The 18,358-nt window shown below is 33.2% G+C and overlaps 2 protein-coding genes across 2 annotated transcripts; one reads left to right on the top strand and one right to left on the bottom strand.

Moving 5' to 3' along the window:
* The first annotated feature begins 5,106 nt into the window (after positions 1–5,106).
* LOC104105608 (jasmonate-induced oxygenase 2-like) lies at positions 5,107–8,659 on the top strand. Its single transcript, XM_009613957.4, has 3 exons — positions 5,107–6,072; positions 7,089–7,422; positions 8,234–8,659. Exons 1-3 carry the CDS (start codon positions 5,585–5,587, stop codon positions 8,480–8,482), a joined length of 1,071 nt encoding a protein of 356 aa, XP_009612252.1. The 5' UTR covers positions 5,107–5,584; the 3' UTR covers positions 8,483–8,659.
* A 3,114-nt stretch (positions 8,660–11,773) lies between these two features.
* On the bottom strand, positions 11,774–17,368 carry LOC104105607 (PHD finger protein ALFIN-LIKE 2-like). The gene is made up of 5 exons (XM_009613956.4): positions 17,039–17,368; positions 16,890–16,922; positions 16,063–16,285; positions 12,410–12,530; positions 11,774–12,202 (listed from the first exon to the last, which is right to left on the bottom strand). Exons 1-5 carry the CDS (start codon positions 17,121–17,123, stop codon positions 11,951–11,953), a joined length of 714 nt encoding a protein of 237 aa, XP_009612251.1. The 5' UTR covers positions 17,124–17,368; the 3' UTR covers positions 11,774–11,950.
* Positions 17,369–18,358: the final 990 nt, after the last annotated feature.

Raw genomic sequence — 18,358 nt, 5'->3', positions numbered from 1 at the left:
TATCAAAGTAGTCAATGTCTTTCTTTTGGTTAAAGCCCCTAATAATAAGTCTAGCCTTATATTTCTTAATTGTACCATCATGACTTAATTTCTTATTAAATATCCACTTGCTACTTATGGGTTTAAAACCTTTAGGCAAATCAGACAAATCCCAAGTATGATTAGGAACCATGGAGTATAATTCACTTTTAATGGTCTCTTTCCAAAAATTAGCATTTATTGACCTCATTACTTCATCATAAGTCTTAGGGTCTTCTTCTATTAAATAGGTAGACACTAATTCATAATTCAAAAGTTCAAGCTCAATATTTTCAGTCAAAAAAGTAGTGATAAAGTCAGGACCAAAGCTAGCTTCAATCCTACGTCTCTTACTCCTTCTAAGTTCATTTTCATGATCATTAGTAGTAATACTAGAAGAAGGCACAATATGAGAATTAACAGACATAGAAGTATTATTAGGCACATCAGTAGGAACATTATCTTTCAATGGAAAAATATGCTCAGAAAATTATGCATCTCTAGATTCACAAATAGAATGATCATTCAAAGATAAAAATCTATATGCAACACTGTTTTGAGCATAACCAATAAAAATGGCATCAAAAGTTTTGGGTCTTACAGTTATTTATTTAAAATAAGGTAGACCAACCTTAGCCAAACAACCCCATACTTTTTAAATTTTAAGTTAGGTGTAATTTCTTTTCATAACTCATAAGGAGTGTTATCTAACTTCTTATGACGGACTCTATTAAAAATATAACATGCAGATAAGACAGCTCCCCCCCTCCCCATCTTGTCAAATAAATCTGAACTCAAAAGCATAGAATTCGTCATTTCTTTAAGAGTTTGAGTTTTTCGTTCGGCTACACCATTTTGTTGGGGAGTATAGGGAGCACTAACATCATGTATCGATCATACTATTTTTCTCATAAAAAGCTTCCAGAGTATTAGCACTGTATTCACCACCCCTATCAGACCTAAGTCTCTTGATTTTCCTGTCTAATTGATTTTCTACTTCTGCTTTGTATTTTAAAAATATGCTTTCAGCCTCATCCTTAGACTTAGGAAGATATACCTTAGTGTATCTCCAAAAGTCCCATCTACAAAAGAAATGTAGTATTTCTTTCCACCCTTACTAACAATGTTCTTGAAATCAGCTAAGTCTGAATGTACTAGTTCAAGCAATTTTGTCTTTCTACTAGTTACATTTTTAAAAGGCTTGGTATATTTTGCTTCTATACAAACAGGACACCTAGAAAAATTATCAACATTAACCGCATGAATTAATTCTATTTTCTAAGTCTTTTTATAGAAGCAATATTAATATGACATAGCCTATCATGCCACAAATCAATAGACTCAGCAATATAAGCATAATTAAAAGTACTTGCATTACTAGTAATCTATTGAACAATGTTCAATACAAATAAACCTCCATTGAGGTAACCCTTCCCAACAAAGTCTTCTCCACGAGAAATAACAATTTTATTAGATTCAAAAACAAGTTTAGGGTCGGCTTTGTTGAGAAGTGCACCAGAAATTAAGTTTCTACGAATGGAGGCTAAAGTTTCTACGAACGTAAGGCTAAAGTTTTTCTATAAGTTAGCTTAAGAAGTATTTTTTCTTTACCCATAACTCCAGTCGTAGTGGAGTTACTCATGTAGACACACTCGCCATCGATAGACTCCTCAAAGTCATGGCACAATTTTTTGTTGGCGCAAAGGTGCCTCGAAGAGCCTGTGTCCAGTATCCAATTAGTCTTGTTAGCCACCATATTTGCCTCAACGACCACAACAACAATCACATCACCACTTTCAGTAAGGTTAGCTTGGACGGGAGCTTTCCCTCCATGCTTCGAGCTTTATTATTGTCTTTAGTTGAATTAGAAAGCCCCGTGACCAAGTTTTTCACAGACATAGCAAGGTCCTTTCGACTTTTGGATTTGGTCGTCCGGTTTATTAAAGTAGTTCTACTTCTTTAGATATTCTTTCTTTTGGCCTTTGTTCTGCTTGCCTTTAAACCTGTCTTTCACAGAAGTATTAGAAGATTCTACAAGATTAGCTTTAGAAGAATTAAGAGAGAGAGAGAGAGAGAGAGAGAGAGAGAGAGAGAGGGAGAGAGAGAGAGATTCCATCTTATCCTTAATACGTTCTGTCTCTTTATCTTAGAGACGGTTTACTTCCTCAGTCCTCATATGACTGATCAGTTCTTGGAGAGTTAAGTTCTTCTTCTTATGCTTGAGTTAGTTCCTGTAATCACTTCAGGAAGGAGGGAAATTTTCAAGTAAAACATTAGCTTGAAGAATCTCACACATCTCTATGGCTTCGTTCAGAACATCAACAGTTAAATTCTCATACTCGTGAACCTACTCCTTAATTGACTTATCATCAACCATTTGGAACTTGATCCACCTTCCAAATACATACTTCTTTTTTCCCGCATCATCTGCGCCTTATTTCTTCTTCAAACTGTCCCATATGACTTTAGCAGATTTATAATTTATAAATAAATAAAATAGAGGGTTAGTCATATGGTTAAGCAGATGTCCTCAAATAATTTTATTATTTTTTTCAAATTTTTTTTTAGCAGCATCATCAACAACAATAGCAACAGTAGTATTAGAACCATCAACAACAACAGTAGTATTAGAAATAACATTAGCAGAAGGTTCGTTGAAAAAAAAACATAATCAACTTCTAATTGTTCGAAGAAAATCAAACGTTTCTAGGACCAACACTTATAATTGTTTCCATCCAAAGGCTCAAGCTTTAACAAATCGGGAAGAGTTTTAATCAAAATGGTCACCATTGATCAATATTATACGTGAAATCGCTTTCAAATTGTTAGAAAAATGGTTGATAATATTGACCAAGAATAATAAAAGAATAAAAATAACTTACCGAATAAATATTGTGTCATGGCAAGGTACTGTCTTGAAAGCGATTTCGGTCTAATTGGTACAAATTGTTAAGACCGGTCTCTCCCCAAGGTTCCACAGTACTTCCAAACACGTACACTCGTGACTGAAAATTTGGAGTTTGCAAAAAAAAAATTGCCCGAAAAAAATAGAAAGAAGAATAGCCTTTTGAGAGGATGAGAGAATAATATTTTTGGTTGGTTATTTAGTTCACAAATGATGATGCTTATATAGGCAAATCGTCTATAGTTTCTTCCATTAAAAAAATGTAAGAATCCAATGGGAGTTAATATTATGTAACATTATTCTTGTCTTAATGACAAAATTGTCATACAGACCGTAACTTCAAACTTTCTGAAAAGCTAATATCTTTTCATAAACGAAGTCACAAAAATTAAGAAACCGTCATAATGAATGAATGTGAACCATGTATGAAGTATTAACTTCATTCTCCCACTCTGTAAATACATTCAATCTAGATATGTTACAAAAATTAATGGTGGAGAGGTATGAGAATTAACCACAGATTAATTGTATATTAGAAGTTCTTTATTATTTAATGCATTATCAAATTAAAGTATAACGCCTAAAGAGGAATATACCAACAGCATGGACTCACCCTTTCCTTGGGAATAAAAAGGAAAATTATAGTATAACTGTATAGGGTAAAATTGGTTTATATTAAATGCGCGAATGATTGCATTCATATGGAACCGGATGCAGGCGGAAGATGAATCAAGTGAAAACCAAGACCGAGGACAACTTTGGTTGGTATCGTATGAATCAAGTGAAAACCAAGACCGATGACAACTTTGGTTGGTATCGTGTAGATCCCGTAGGGAACGCAGTTAACGGGAATATTTGTCACCACATGACATTTAATGAAGAATATTTCTCAGTATTAAATAGACAGCCGTTGTAGAGAATTTTGGCATCCATGACCTACCGTTATATAATATTCATCAATGGTCCCCATTATTGTCATTTAAAAAGGGTTTAATCCTAGGATCTTGTTTCCTACTTATAGCTATAAATAGGTACTTCAACAACCATTGTAGGATATACGAAATCTCTAGCAAAACTCATGCTATAGTACTTTGTTCTCAAGAAAAATAATATCACTTTACTCTTTGTTGAATATTGTTCCTTTCTTACTTCTGCCCTTGGAAGCATCGCTCCCAGAGCTAGGCCTGCCATTTCCTTTGACTTTAATGATAAGTCTTATTTTTTTATCTAATTTATTTATTATTTTGAGTCAAATCAGTTCGCTTATCTATTAATCACATAACAAATTCAATGATATCATTTACGGGTAAACAATAACACAAGAGCGAGGCGAGATTTGGAACCCTGATACGAGAGGGACATCTTGTGAACCTGGCTTTTCCAACAGAAAAGATATAGAGTATCTACTCAAGTAAAATCATAAGGTGCGCACAAATCAATCTAGACATCAATCGTTATAAAAAAAACCTCGGTGTTAGTTAACAATGTGAACGGCGGACTCTTAGGCAGATGGATACAATGCGCCAATACGTGAACCAGGCTTAAAATTGCAATTTTTCTCTTATTTCGGCCGAGAATTAATTGGATGAAAACAAAAGTTATACTTTGCATATGCAGAATTAAGTTTTGCAGCCCTCTGATATATTATCCTTTTGTCTTCCACTACTGACAATTAATTAAAGTGTGCTTATAATATTTCATAATAGACGTTACCTAATTAAAGTGTGCTTATAATATTTCATAATACATAATGTTACTGAATTCACTGTACTTCAGTTACTTTCTTCAAAATTTAATATTTATACATATTCATTAAAGTTTCTAACATATTATATAAGGTCTCAATCAAAATTATTAAGTTAGGCTGATTCCATAATTTATATTACGTCTTTATAAGAGTCTCGCTTGTTACGATATTTTTTGGATGCTATAGAGTAGTGATGTTATAGAAAATATATATTATAACATAACATAAAAATCGATTCTGAAAAAAATTTAATTTTTATATTAAATAAATACTATGTATTATATATGAATATTGTTATAGAGAGTAGTGAAGGTACGTCCCTTCCCTGGAAAGGAGAAGTAAAGACCATCACGGCGTTCAAACTCATCTCTGGTTTTACCTTTTTTTGGGCATATAAATATGTCTTTCTATCACCACATTCCCTTACTCTTCAAGATAACCCAAACTCCAAAACCACAAATCTTTAACCCTCCTTTCTTTCTCTATATATATATTTGTTCTTTAGCAGTGACACTGTATACACACATACAACTATTAAAATCTTTTCAGTGCTTTCACATTATCATCTAAATTCCTCCTTTGTCCACAACCAATAGCTCCACTGGAGTATTAAATTTTCTACTTCCACATCCCTCTCTTCAGTCTTCCCGGCCAATAAAACGACAATCTAACCTACACGAGATTTAACATCTTACGTACTACAAAGACAACATCCTCGTGTACGTTACAGCTCACGTCATTAAACCCCGGCCGTTCCCCATGAAAATCACGTTCTGATCAAGCTCACGTCAATTTCGTTTCTTTTAATCATTATCTTCCACCCTGTCCAAATTGTGCTATATATTGACAATCTTGAGGAATAACATCCTCGTATAATAGTTAGCAGTACTGAATAAACGAGGTACAACAGAATAATGAGTCGCTTGGAAAGCTGGCCAGAGCCAATTATTAGAGTTCAAGAACTATCGGAAAGTGGCATTCAAGAAATCCCTGACCGTTTCGTGAAACGTCCAGCGGACAGACCATGTTTGCTAGAGACTGAAGCCAACATCCCATTAATTGACCTCGAAAACTTGAACTCTTGCGATGAATCTGTTCGCCAAGAAACTATCAAACTCATTTCCCAGGCTTGTTGCGACTGGGGTTTTTTCCAGGTGGTGAATCATGGCGTTAGCCATGAGCTGATGGCAAAAACTCGCGGTGTTTGGCGCGAGTTTTTCCATCTTCCGCTGGAGGAGAAGCAGAAATTTGCAAATTCTCCGATTACTTATGAAGGTTATGGCAGTAGGCTTGGAGTGGAAAAAGGTGCTAAATTGGATTGGTGTGATTATTTCTTCCTTCATTATCTTCCTGAGAAGTTAAAGGATGAGAACAAATGGCCTAGTCTTCCAATTTCATGCAGGTGAACTTTCATTTTGCATTTTCCCATTTAGTGATCGTTTAGCCCTAGGTAACTTGTCTTATTAATGATATGATCTCAACATTAGCTTATACATATTTATATATATGTGTTAGAAAACATAATTAAATAAACAAAAGATCACGCACTTAAATACTTAAATATGATATTAGAGCATATAGAAGTCTTGAGATCGAGTCACACGCTATGTCCCATTACCAAAAAGAATTTCTATTGTTCATCAAAAAATAAAAACCTCAGTGGAAGGGCATGGTGAAGACGTCATTAATTAAATAAATTATTATTTTTCTAATAATTTAAACTTTTAGATAAGATAATCATACATTTCAAGATTATAAAATTAAATAAAGAAAATCATTTACGAGAGATATATACTTAATGGATCAACATGTTTATCAAAAAATTCAATTTATAATCCAAGTATATATTATCAACTTCATCCACATCTAGGTTTGTGACAGTGGTCCTTAGTTGGCGAATGGTCCTTGCACTAGTTATATGCTACTAGTTGCCTTTCCTCGTGTTTTTCAATAGCAGAATTCTTCCAAACAACATGTCAAACGTGGTAATACACATGGTATTTAAAATATATTGAAGTCAGAGTGAAGGCATGATTTCATCAAGGGAATTAAAAAAAAAAAAAAAAAATGTATGCACGCGGAAAAGCCAATAGAATTCAGCACCTAATATGTATAGATAAAAAAAATTGATAGTGTAATTTTTCCGACAAAAGGAGGTTCAAATTAACCCCTCCCCCAACTCCGCCTCTGAATTACCGATAGTGGTTAAATTACTAGTATACTTTTAGCAGGTAAAAGTTTACCATACTTGTTTATAAAAGCTTACATGTAATAGATTTTTAAATGACGGATAGTATAAAAATATCTTATGTTGTTGGTGTATATATAGAAGTTAAACTCGTATATATTTTTTTGGTCATATTCTGACTTCTAACTTTATCCCTTTTTTTATTTATTTTTATTTTTATGACCTTACAGGGAAATAATTTCAGAATATGGACAAGAAGTAGCGAAGCTATGCGAAAAGTTACTCAAAATTTTATCATTAAACCTGAGATTAAATGAGGATTATCTACACCAAATCTTTGGAGGAAACAGCGAAATTGGTGCATGCTTAAGAGTAAATTTTTACCCTAAATGTCCCCAGCCAGATCTTACCCTAGGCCTTTCCCCTCACTCTGATCCTGGTGGCCTGACCCTTCTCCTCCCTGATATCGACGTTTCCGGCCTCCAAGTCCGTCGTGGCGATAATTGGCTAACTGTTAAACCGGTTCCTAATGCCTTTGTTGTCAACATTGGAGATCAAATTCAGGTAAATATATCTCTCTTCTTTTTCTAGCTAGGTTAAAAAAAAAAATTACTTTGCCATTTTCTAGTGGACCCTTTCTAGGGGTAGCAGCACACAATCAAGTAGCTCATGCAGCGCCTGAAGTCTCACTTGACCAACAACCTAGCCGCTATAGACTTGGTCAAGTGAAACTATGAGCACCATACGGGCTATTTATGAGCCACTGCCGCTATAGAGTTGGCCCATGACATAGCACTTAATTGGGCTCTGAAGCCAATCCAATATTCTAAATTGGCCTCGTTATTTATACCTCTAGTTGGATGAATAGAGAATTGACCGATCCGGGTTTTTACGAGCGTGGTTATAATGACGTGCTTGTCAAGGGAGCCAGTGGGGGAGCCATGGTGGAGCCACATGCACCCGAGGGCACCCCTTCGTCGAAAAATTACATTGTTTAGCTTGGTAATTATTTTTTAAAATATGTATATATACAATATAATGACACCCCTTGATTTCTTGGGAAGTTTATTTCTTTATATTTTGATTTTCCTTAATAAAATTCCTGGCTCCGCCACTGAAGGAAGCTAGCGCATATCAATATGTTGTCGCCACATTTGGGAGCCGTACTAGCTAGTATACTCATTACATAATTTGGTTTTTAAACGCATACTGTTATTTAAAACCAAACATGTATAATTATATATACGAAAAAATGGAAATTCTACTCAAAACTATATACATGATTGTTTATACTAACTATTTTGTCACTTAATTCTAGATCTGAATATGGTTGTCTATTTTTATATAAATATATTTTTTTATAATGACCACACAGGTATTAAGTAATGCAATGTACAAGAGTGTAGAGCACAGAGTGATCGTTAATTCGGCCAAAGAACGTATATCCTTAGCATTCTTCTACAATCCTGGAGGTGACATGCTCATCAAACCTGCAAATGAACTTGTGACAGAAGACCGGCCGGCGTTATATTGTCCGACGACGTTTAATGAGTATCGAGCTTTAATCAGAACCAAAGGTCCTTCTGGAAAATCTCAAGTTGAATCATTAAAATCGGCAACATAATTAAATTACCTTTTGTATTTAGGAAGTCATGTCTCTATATGTATGGTAATACATGCCCAGTGCTTAACTACTGCACATGTATTGTGATATTTCCATATCATGTCTTTTATGCTTTTGCCAAATTCAGCTTCTTTATACTAAAGGAACTTCAATATATCTTTGCCTTTTTCCCGTCAATTTTTTTTTTTTTTTGGTAATTAGGGTACGAAAATGGTCTATGCACATTTATCTGTCTCTTTCTTCGGTGAAGTTTTTACATTTTTCTTTTTGTATTGATTGTTTATCTTTACTCCCTTCGTTTTATTTTATGTGAATATATATAACTAGGCAAGGGATTAAGAACGAAACAAATACCTATGGAACTTTTGATTTTAAAACACTATAAAATTTTTGCTACTTGTGGCCTTATAAGATATGTTATTTGTGTAGCTACAAAATCATGCACTTAAGGTAAAATGAGATGTTTAAAGTTTAATTAATTTTAAATATAAAAAGAAATCAGTCTTTTTTAAACGGAAGTAGTGTAGAAAAAAGGAATAAAGAGAGTATTTTTCATCATTTCACTTTGTTGAGATCCTCTCATTCGTCCTCCTTGTCCTTCTCCCTCTCCTCCTTCTTCTCCTCCCTCTTCCCGATCCCGATACCGTGTGGGGTTTGATTAAATTTCTATCATTAAAAAATTATACTATGCAAAGATATATGAACTATTAACTCCCAAATATAAGGGATTATTTTAGTGGCAATTGGGATTCAAAATTATTTTGGATTATAGCTTCAAATTTCAAGGACGACAATTTAATATTTTGTAGAATTCCCTTACATAAATCCTGGCTCCTACTCGTCCTTTTTCCCTCTGTAAGAAAATTAAAAAGTATCAAAGTATGAGTCAATCTCTTTCATTATATCGCAAACTTGATAATTTATTAACTTTTTTAGTTTGTTAATCGTTTTCAAAATCAGTGTGATCCTATCATATATGTATCTATAAGTTTATTACAACAAAAATATATAATAATTATAGTTAAACCACGTGTTTGATCACTTAAGATAAGATTTTAACTATCCAATATTTCCGAAAACATATTGCAGTGTCGTTGTTGAACATGTATGGACAATCACTAAGATATCGTTATCTAGGAGTTTGAGTTGGAAGTGATATTTTGTATCTTGATAGATAGTAGTTGTAAGTCAAACAAAGAAAGCATGATACAATCTCAAAATTACATGTGGTTGAAAATTATTTGACAATTAGGTACGACAACACATCTCAATCATTTTTGGCAACTTCACTTTTCTTTTAGGGAACTTTATATAACTGTTACAGTTAAAAAGAAATATAATAAATTCTTTACATGAAACTCAATATTATAATCGTGGCAGGAAAATATTTATATTTGTAGCACACAGTTTCATTAAAATAGGAATATTAATTATTAATCCCTAAACATAAGCAATTTAAATAGAAAGTCAATAATTCTTTGTACAAAAATCATGCCTTTTTTTCTCTTTATCTATTAGCTTTCCTTCTTTTTCTTCATCTTCTTAATTTTGTTTTCTATCGAAACCAATATATTTTCTAAATTTGTTTCATTCATTTTTTTTTTAATTATCTTTCTTAAGTTTTTCTCTTCCTTCTTTCTTCCGTTCTTAACATAAAGTTCTTACTTCGATAATAATATATATTAATATATACAAAACATATATATATAAAAAATATACATTGAATTAACACATATAAAATATACAAAAAAAATATACATAAAAAATACATCTTCAATTAAGATGACACGTAGACATGTGAAATATACATAAAAATATATATATATATCTTAAATTTAATTAAGATGGCATATAAATATACAAAAAAAAAAAATATCCTGAATTAAAATGGCACTTGACATGTAAAATATATTTGAAATATACATTAAAAATACTTCTCAAAATAAGATGGCACTTCACAAATAAATATACAAAAATTATATATATAAAAATACATTTTGAATTAAAGTGATACTTGATATACAAAGTATAAAAGACGTATAAATTAATACATTTTGAATTTAGGTGACATTCACATATGCATCAGATTTTCAAAAATGGAATGAAGAAGATGAATGTTAGAAAGGGAGAACGGAGATGGACAAAAAAAGTACTTCCAGTGATTAGTGAGTCAGTTTACTTATTAAATATTGAGCTTAATTTTTATAATATGCTAATAATAAAAAAATATTCTTTATGTAATAAACAATAAATAATGTTATTTTTTAAATTATAGTTAAAAAAAGGATCAAGCGTGTAAAAACCTCTTTCTTTTAACTCTACCCTATTTTGTCTACACCAAACATAAGGGCAATTGAATTCTAACAATTTACCACGTGTTGAATATTTGCATTTAATTGTGTGTATTTTGTACTTATCATTTGCCTTTTTTACCTTTTAATAAATTTAACTTTAGACAAAATAGTCATTTTATCATTTTTCTAAGAATATTTAATTTTTTCCCTAATTCTTAGGATTTTGAAATCAACTAAATTTTATTTACGGAATCGTTCCGAATGAAAATTTGATAGGAAGTCCTAATATTAAAATTTTAAATTTTATTTTGATTCTACCACTTCAATCGAAATAAACACATCAAATTGAGCACTAATGTAAATATTTGAACTTTTACGAAAGTTACGCACCATATATAAGTAAAAGTATATAAAAATTGTTCTAAAATAAAAGCACACCCATAATACTGCATATTTATAGGAAGAAGATACATAGTGCAAACTTTCTTCCTAAATTGAGTAATTAGATAAATAGGACACAATAATTATTATTTTAAAAAACTTACACCTTTTTCTTTAAATTTCGTTTACAATAACTCATAAATAATTTTCACTAGTTTTTACATAAGCATAGAAAGAAACCTGAAGGTGGCTAGATTTTGAAAGATTGTCAGTTCAGGAATGCCCATTATATGCAAGATTTCCTTTTCAAGTTGAGATCAATTTGGTTTAAAAAAGGAAATTAATAATAATAATGATGATGACGACTTAGTAAAGGATTGAGAGTTTAGTACTTATCACAACCCTCAAAGAAAAACTAAGAATACTAATAGCAAGAAATTGTATGGACCAGTATAAAGTTAACGCCTCTAACTTTCTGGACCTCAAACTGCCTTCTCAAACCGATGATGTAGTTCTTGCCTCCATTTTAGCCTCTCTTTTGATGAACCATAAACAAGAATCCAAATGCAATAACTAGTTTATTCAACTACTACAAACCCATTAACATTACAGAACCTTTACAATAAATTAAAAAGTTTTTCTATATATTGGGCTAACAGCCGAACATGAATTAAAGGATAAAAATTACATTTCTTTTCCAAGCGTAGCGTAGAGAAACATCACTATAAGATAAACCATTACAAATGCAACATTGTTATACTATTCTGTTAATGGTCAGATCAATAACACTTAACTACTGTCTTGCCCGCTTCAAGCTGCACGATGGGCATTTATATTGCTTTATACTCTCAGCTTTAGCGGGAGTTATCTTAACACATTTCCCATGGTACCACCTCTCGCAGATGTCACAGCCAATCCAAAATTCATCAGCACTATAATTCCCTCCACAGCTACCGCATAGTGTCTCACCATGTTCTTCTTCTTCCTCCTTGTAAATTTCATCTCCCAGCTTTGGAGTGCTTTTAGCCTGTCCATCAGTAGATTTCTACAGAATGTAAGGGCAGATCGTTAGTTGCCAAGGAGGTAGACAAAATTATTGAAAGAGAAACTATAAGGAACTACATGTAGAGTTTATGGTCTTAATCTCGAACATAAAAAGTCTGAAAATTTTGAGTTAAGCATATTAATACAATGGCACCACTAATTCAGGACAAACAGAGAGAAGGTTATATTGTTGCCCCCTAGGCCCTACCTTCGTGCTACCACGAGATCTGCTCCCACTATCGGCAGTGAGCTGCTCTTTTACATGCTTTCTTTCTGTCACAACTTCAAACACCGTCGGTAGTTCATTGATCATGCTGAATAGACGCTTCCTACACAAGAAGCAACAATGATGATCCAGAATAACTCCTTTCTCCTTCTTAAACAGCAATAAAGCACATAATATCATGCACATTTCTTTAGTCAAATTGCAGAAACTAGGAGATAAACTTTGTAATAGATACTAATTCAAACAGATTCGCTGAATAGATGTAAAAAAAGACAACAGGATTTGACAAGCATGAAATGTGGACACTATTGAATGACATTTGCATATAGAAAAAAATCCAAAGAGGAAGTGTCCACATATGCTTGCTGAGGGGTGAAAATAAATGCAGTTACAGCTTAAGTAGCTCCATGTCAGACTTCTCAACAGAAAAGTCACATCATAAAGTAGAGACACTCCAGACACATGTTATGAAGTTTTAATCAAGCATGAGAGATTAAAAAAGAAAAAAAGAAATTCTGTCTGTTCCATTTTACATGGCACCTTTTACATTTTGGAATGATCATATTTCTCTATTTGGAAATTCTTAAACTTTAAACTTCCCATTTTACCTAAATAATATGCTCCTATAGCCATAGAAATGTCATGACATGTTACCATTCAAAAAAAAACAACATGACATGTTTACAACCGCAACTTCTAATCATGTTTTGGGTATGTACTAAAAGCCTTTTTTTCTTTTTTGAATGTTGTGTCCACTCAAATGCTGTCATATAAAACGAAATAAGGAATAGTTGTTTTTGGCTGGCACATGGCCAGTAGACTCAGACTATTTTGTGATTTGGTCACCTCTACAACCACAGCAAGAAAATGATGAAGAAATGGTAAAGAGCAGAAATTCAAGAGGACTCATCACCCACTTCTTCTTCTTCTTCTTAGCCGAGGGTCTATGGGAAATAGCCTCTCTACCTTCACTAGGTAGGGGTAAGGTCTGCGTAAACACTACCCTCCCCAGACCCCAAGTATGGGAATATACTGGGTATGTTGTTGTTGTAGTAAAAGAAAGGAACAAAATTTAAAACAATGATCGGGAATTTAATGTTCAGAGGAAAGATACAACACCCAGACTCTAATATCATTACGAAGAACGAAAAGAAGAAGTTTTAGAGAATGTTTTGCTTGAAAAGAAGACAGAAGAATAACTAATAGTGGTTGGAAGAGACAATGAGCTGGAACGGTCATAAGGAAATTACAAAATATGTAGATTAATACAATAAGGAAAATTGGCAGGGGAGGTGACATAAGACCACCTGCCAGTAGAGTAAGCTATTTAGGTATCCACTATGACCGTAGAACATCTTATACTATGTAAAAAAGCAGAGGACAGAAGAGTTCGTCTTGAATTGGTTATAGAAAATGTACAGGAGGGCTCCTTATTTTTTGAAGAAGATATGTCTTTTTTTTAAGAAGAAGAGGCAGGAGGGCTCCTTATTTTAGGATACTAGAACAAAGGTACATGCTAAATGAACTAAGGAAAGTTACAAAATATCGAGATTCCTAATTATGACACAATTAAGAAGAATATTCTACACTGTAAACCGAAACATATCAAATGAATACAGAACATTCTGACATAATTTACTAATTTTAATTTTCTCTGACTTTTAATAGCAATCATCAATAATTATAAACAGCAAAGAGTCCTTTGGCCCCTTTGTGAGTCCCCAATAGATAGGGAAATCCCAAAGTACAAATCAAGTACAAAAACATCATCACATTTTTTATAAATCTAAATCACTGTAATGTGGCAGCTAAGATAAGCCCATGGACCTATAGACTAGAAGGAGATAAGAACTAAACAAGAGGCAACTACCAATAAACTATAAAGATTTTGCACGTCTAAGCTGCATTAGTGAGAAAGATCTACCATTTCATGGTTTCCCCAACTAAAGGAACAATAATACAATTTCAAATAAAATGGCCAGCATTTTGGAAATATTTGATTTCCCAGAAGCAATATGCAACTACTAATAAAATGGCCAGATTTCAGAAATGCAAAGGACGGGCCAATGGAGAGGAGCACACACCAGATGTCCAGAAGATTATCTCCTCAAAGATGCAACTACTAATAAAATGGCCAGATTTCAGAAATGCAAAGGACGGGCCAATGGAGAGGAGCACACACCAGATGTCCAGAAGATTATCTCCTCAAAGATAGCCAATGTGTAAAGAATTGTATAAAATTTCTTACAACAATCTCTAGTAACTTTAAATCACAGCTAAAATCAGTGAACAACTGGATGGTACTCGCAAGAGATAAAACATATGGTAAAATGTTGTGCAGCGAAGTTTTGTTCTTAACGGACGGCATGAGTTATGGATTGAGTTCTAAACTCCATATATTTTAGTAAGCAAATGCACAAGGGGGTCTACATACAATCGAGCACAATGCGCAACCTCGCTACTGGACAAGTATGACTAACATATACAACCAACAGGATACATTCCCTCCACCCATAAGAAACATCTACAAACATATATATCCTGAATAAAAAGAAAAGCATCATATTGAATGAATAGAGTTTGTGTTACCAACATTCAGATGAAGAGGAAACTGCATAATAGCAACCAAATTGTAACAGAGCAGATAGCTTAAACAGATCAATGTTTCATTTACATCTAAAAATGAAAAAAGAATAACTATGTTCTTTTCCCACAGAGTTTCCCCATAGCAAACTCACTTTACATGCCAATGGATTATTAACTCGATTTTCAGTCAGTTGTCAAGACATAATAAGAGTCAGAAGCATATTCCATCCTGCACATTTTTTTTTTCTTTTAAAACCCCTCCCAAATTAGGAGGATCTATAGTGTTTCCACACTTCCCCTCCACTCATTATCCTGCACATTCATGTTACTTATTAATGCCTAAATCAAATGCTATTTAGATTCCTCGAATCACGACTTGCTAACAGTTCTTGAAACCCTTAGAAAATCTAGACAGAAGTTCCATTTATTTATGGAGAACTGTTTTACAATAGTAAGATTGAAATATAACTTAAATTAGGTCTGGGTGGGGATAAGTATGAAATTTAGAGAATCGCTTTTCTAGAGAACCCCTAAGGCTTAAGAGACAAATTACTCACCATTGTTGGCTTGGAATGGGTTCAAATAGAACGAAATATATAGAGGATTCAAATCAAGAGTCATAACTAGTTTGCGATTAAGGCATAGTTGATTATTTATTCATTCTCCAAAACTGCATACAGCCAAAAAGACGTTTAGAGTAAGGATAAGGGACAGACTCGCTGCTAAAGTTCAGTTCCTTAACCACTAAAACGTTCAACTTTAGCCAGTTAGCAACTTAATTTACATCTTCATAAATAATTATCTAATTCTTTAGCATGAGACAACAAAAGAATAGCAGGAACCACAGGAGAGTAAGAGAGAGATAACCCATACAGGAAAAATAACTAACCCTATTCACTCTTTAAGAGTTATAACTAACCCTATTCACTCTTTAAGAGTTAAGGACATATTAGTTTAAATTACAGTGAAGAGAGAGCTGGTGGAGGTCAGGTAGATCACAGCTAGATAACAGAAACAGTGAAGAGAGAACCTGTATCTTAAAAGAGTACCTCTCATTTTGGTTAAGACGAGCTCCGAAAAAGAAAGCCACAGAAAGCAACCAACAATCACTGTGCACGGCGACCAGTGAAAGCCAATCTCTACGAGTCATTCCATCCCTCGCAAAATTTATCCCAAGTGCTGGCTCTGGGAGCTCAGGTGGAACTTCATCAGCAGGAAGGTTGACTTCCCAGGTTTCATTCGGATGTCCATATAGGCACAAATTTTCCTTCTCTACACCCAAGTAATGAAACATGAATAACACAAAATCAAATACTAGTATAATGTCAAGACCATACAAATTTAGGACACAAATTACTTTCTTCTAAACATACAGAAAACTAAATAAGCCACAGAAGGCAAAGTAAAACACTTCTATGGTTACTTGCTACCTCCCACCAGCACATATACCAAGTGACTCGGTCCACCAAGGCTTGGACGAATGAAACTGGAACCAAGTCTGATATTTAAGCGGAGAATACGATAGAGGCGGGCCCATTATCTGCCGAGTTTTAAAGTTGGATACAGTGGATTTCTCAATTATAAAAATAATGACAAAGTTGGGAAATTTTTAAATTTCTCAAGGAAACCAATTCTATGATTTTTGTTTAACAGCAGTTCATCCACAGTCAATCTAACTGTATCCCAATAATAAAACCAATCTGATAAATTAGTGAAAATAAAATGGAAACCCCACGTCCTGATTAAATGAGCAATAGCAGAATTCACTCAATAGACTAAAAAGGCTCAATGCTTTAAATAACAAAATCAAATTAAGCTTGTAAATCATTTTTCACCAAAAATTAGGGCATGCAATTAAAAGCTCAATAAAATTTACCTGGATCGCATAGATTGTAAAATTCATCCACATCTGAAAAAAAACCCAAATCAATTTTAAAAAGGGAATCTTTACAAGAAACAACATGAATTTGAATATATATATACACACACATCTACTGTGTGTGTGTGTGTGTGTAAATTAAGTACCATATGTTAAAGCACGAACTATTCCAGTACGGCGAGCGTTATAATCTTTGAAGATCTCTTCTACAGTTCTCGGACTTGATGACATTTTTTACAAATAGAAATTAAAAATTTATTCTGAGATCTCTGATAAAGAAAAGGAAGAGTTTCAGAAAACTGATCTTACAAATTTCATATACAGGTTTAAAGAAAGAAATAATATGGAATTGAATTTGATGAAGAGCTGAGTATTTGGAGCTCACGTAAACGTTACGTGAGAATAATGTATAAACAGAAAAATTAAGAAACAAATAGGGGCAGGAAAGCGGGTTAATAGACGCTATGTTTTACTATGGCTTGAAAAAGGTTAATTGAACATATATTCATCGCTAACCTACAAAAATTGATAAACAAAATATTTTAAAATTAATGATTTAAAATAAATTATAAATATTTGAGCAATTATAAATTATCACATTAAGAGACCGTTTTATAGGACTCACTACCACTTATAATACATGTAGGTATAAAACATAACGTTCACTAGTACAATATTTGATTGTCTTTTTTTACCCATATTATATTTGGTATAAGTTATACACAATCTGGTATATTTTTTTCCATTTTTTTTTGGGTAAATAAGACTTTTATTACCAAGTAGAGAAATGTACAAGTTAGTTGCCAAGCAAGGAAAAACAAAAGTAAAACTGGCAGGTTAATTGGACACAAGTCCCAATTCCCAGCAAAACTACTCATCCTCTAGCCTCATATACTTCTACTGCTAAGGATAAAAATCTAAAATATTTAATTTTTTTTCCAAGTTTGCTCTTTCTGCAGCCTCTACAAAACATATCTTGTACCACGAATCTCTGCTTGTGCTGGAAGATGCGCAAATTTCTCTCTTGCCAAATATAGTAGACACACACACAACCGGTTAATGACATTCTAAAGATATCAGCCGATGGGTTGTTGCTTCTCATCTCACTACTTGTCCAATCTATTTCATCCTGCCATATCATTACATCTCTATTTATGCCTTGCCATTGTAGTAATATGTACCATAACTCCTTTGAGAATTCAAATTCAAAAAACAGATGATTAATACATTCTTGTTCTTTGTAGCAGAGTATACAAGTTTGGTCTACAGTGATTCCCCATTTTGTCAATCTATCCTTTGTGCTTAGTCTTGTCTGTATTGCCAGGTTCGAAATAAACAGCCATCTAAGAGTAGAAGAGTTGTTACACATGAGCTTCTTTAGGGTACTTTTTTTTGTACATAGATTTCATAAAAGCTTGCTCAGTGTAGCTTTATTCCATTTCTCAATGTGTAATACATTGAAACCA

The sequence above is a fragment of the Nicotiana tomentosiformis genome, chromosome 2 (genome assembly GCF_000390325.3).
Source record: "Nicotiana tomentosiformis chromosome 2, ASM39032v3, whole genome shotgun sequence".
Taxonomy (NCBI): domain Eukaryota; kingdom Viridiplantae; phylum Streptophyta; class Magnoliopsida; order Solanales; family Solanaceae; genus Nicotiana; species Nicotiana tomentosiformis.
Note: the sequence above shows the minus strand (reverse complement) of the source record. Positions and strands in the feature narration are given on the sequence as shown.

What these genes read in the sequence shown, in the direction of transcription:
- LOC104105607 (XM_009613956.4), bottom strand. Translation starts at nt 17,123, where the DNA reads ATGTCATCAAGTCCGAGAACTGTAGAAGAGATCTTCAAAGATTATAAC. An exon ending in CGTCTTAACCAAAATGAGAG is followed by an intron (nt 12,531 to 16,062) that starts GTACTCTTTTAA and finishes CTTCTTGTGTAG; the next exon opens with GAAGCGTCTATTCAGCATGA. An exon ending in GATCTCGTGGTAGCACGAAG is followed by an intron (nt 12,203 to 12,409) that starts GTAGGGCCTAGG and finishes TACATTCTGTAG; the next exon opens with AAATCTACTGATGGACAGGC.
- LOC104105608 (XM_009613957.4), top strand. Translation starts at nt 5,585, where the DNA reads ATGAGTCGCTTGGAAAGCTGGCCAGAGCCAATTATTAGAGTTCAAGAA. An exon ending in AGTCTTCCAATTTCATGCAG is followed by an intron (nt 6,073 to 7,088) that starts GTGAACTTTCAT and finishes ATGACCTTACAG; the next exon opens with GGAAATAATTTCAGAATATG. An exon ending in ACATTGGAGATCAAATTCAG is followed by an intron (nt 7,423 to 8,233) that starts GTAAATATATCT and finishes ATGACCACACAG; the next exon opens with GTATTAAGTAATGCAATGTA.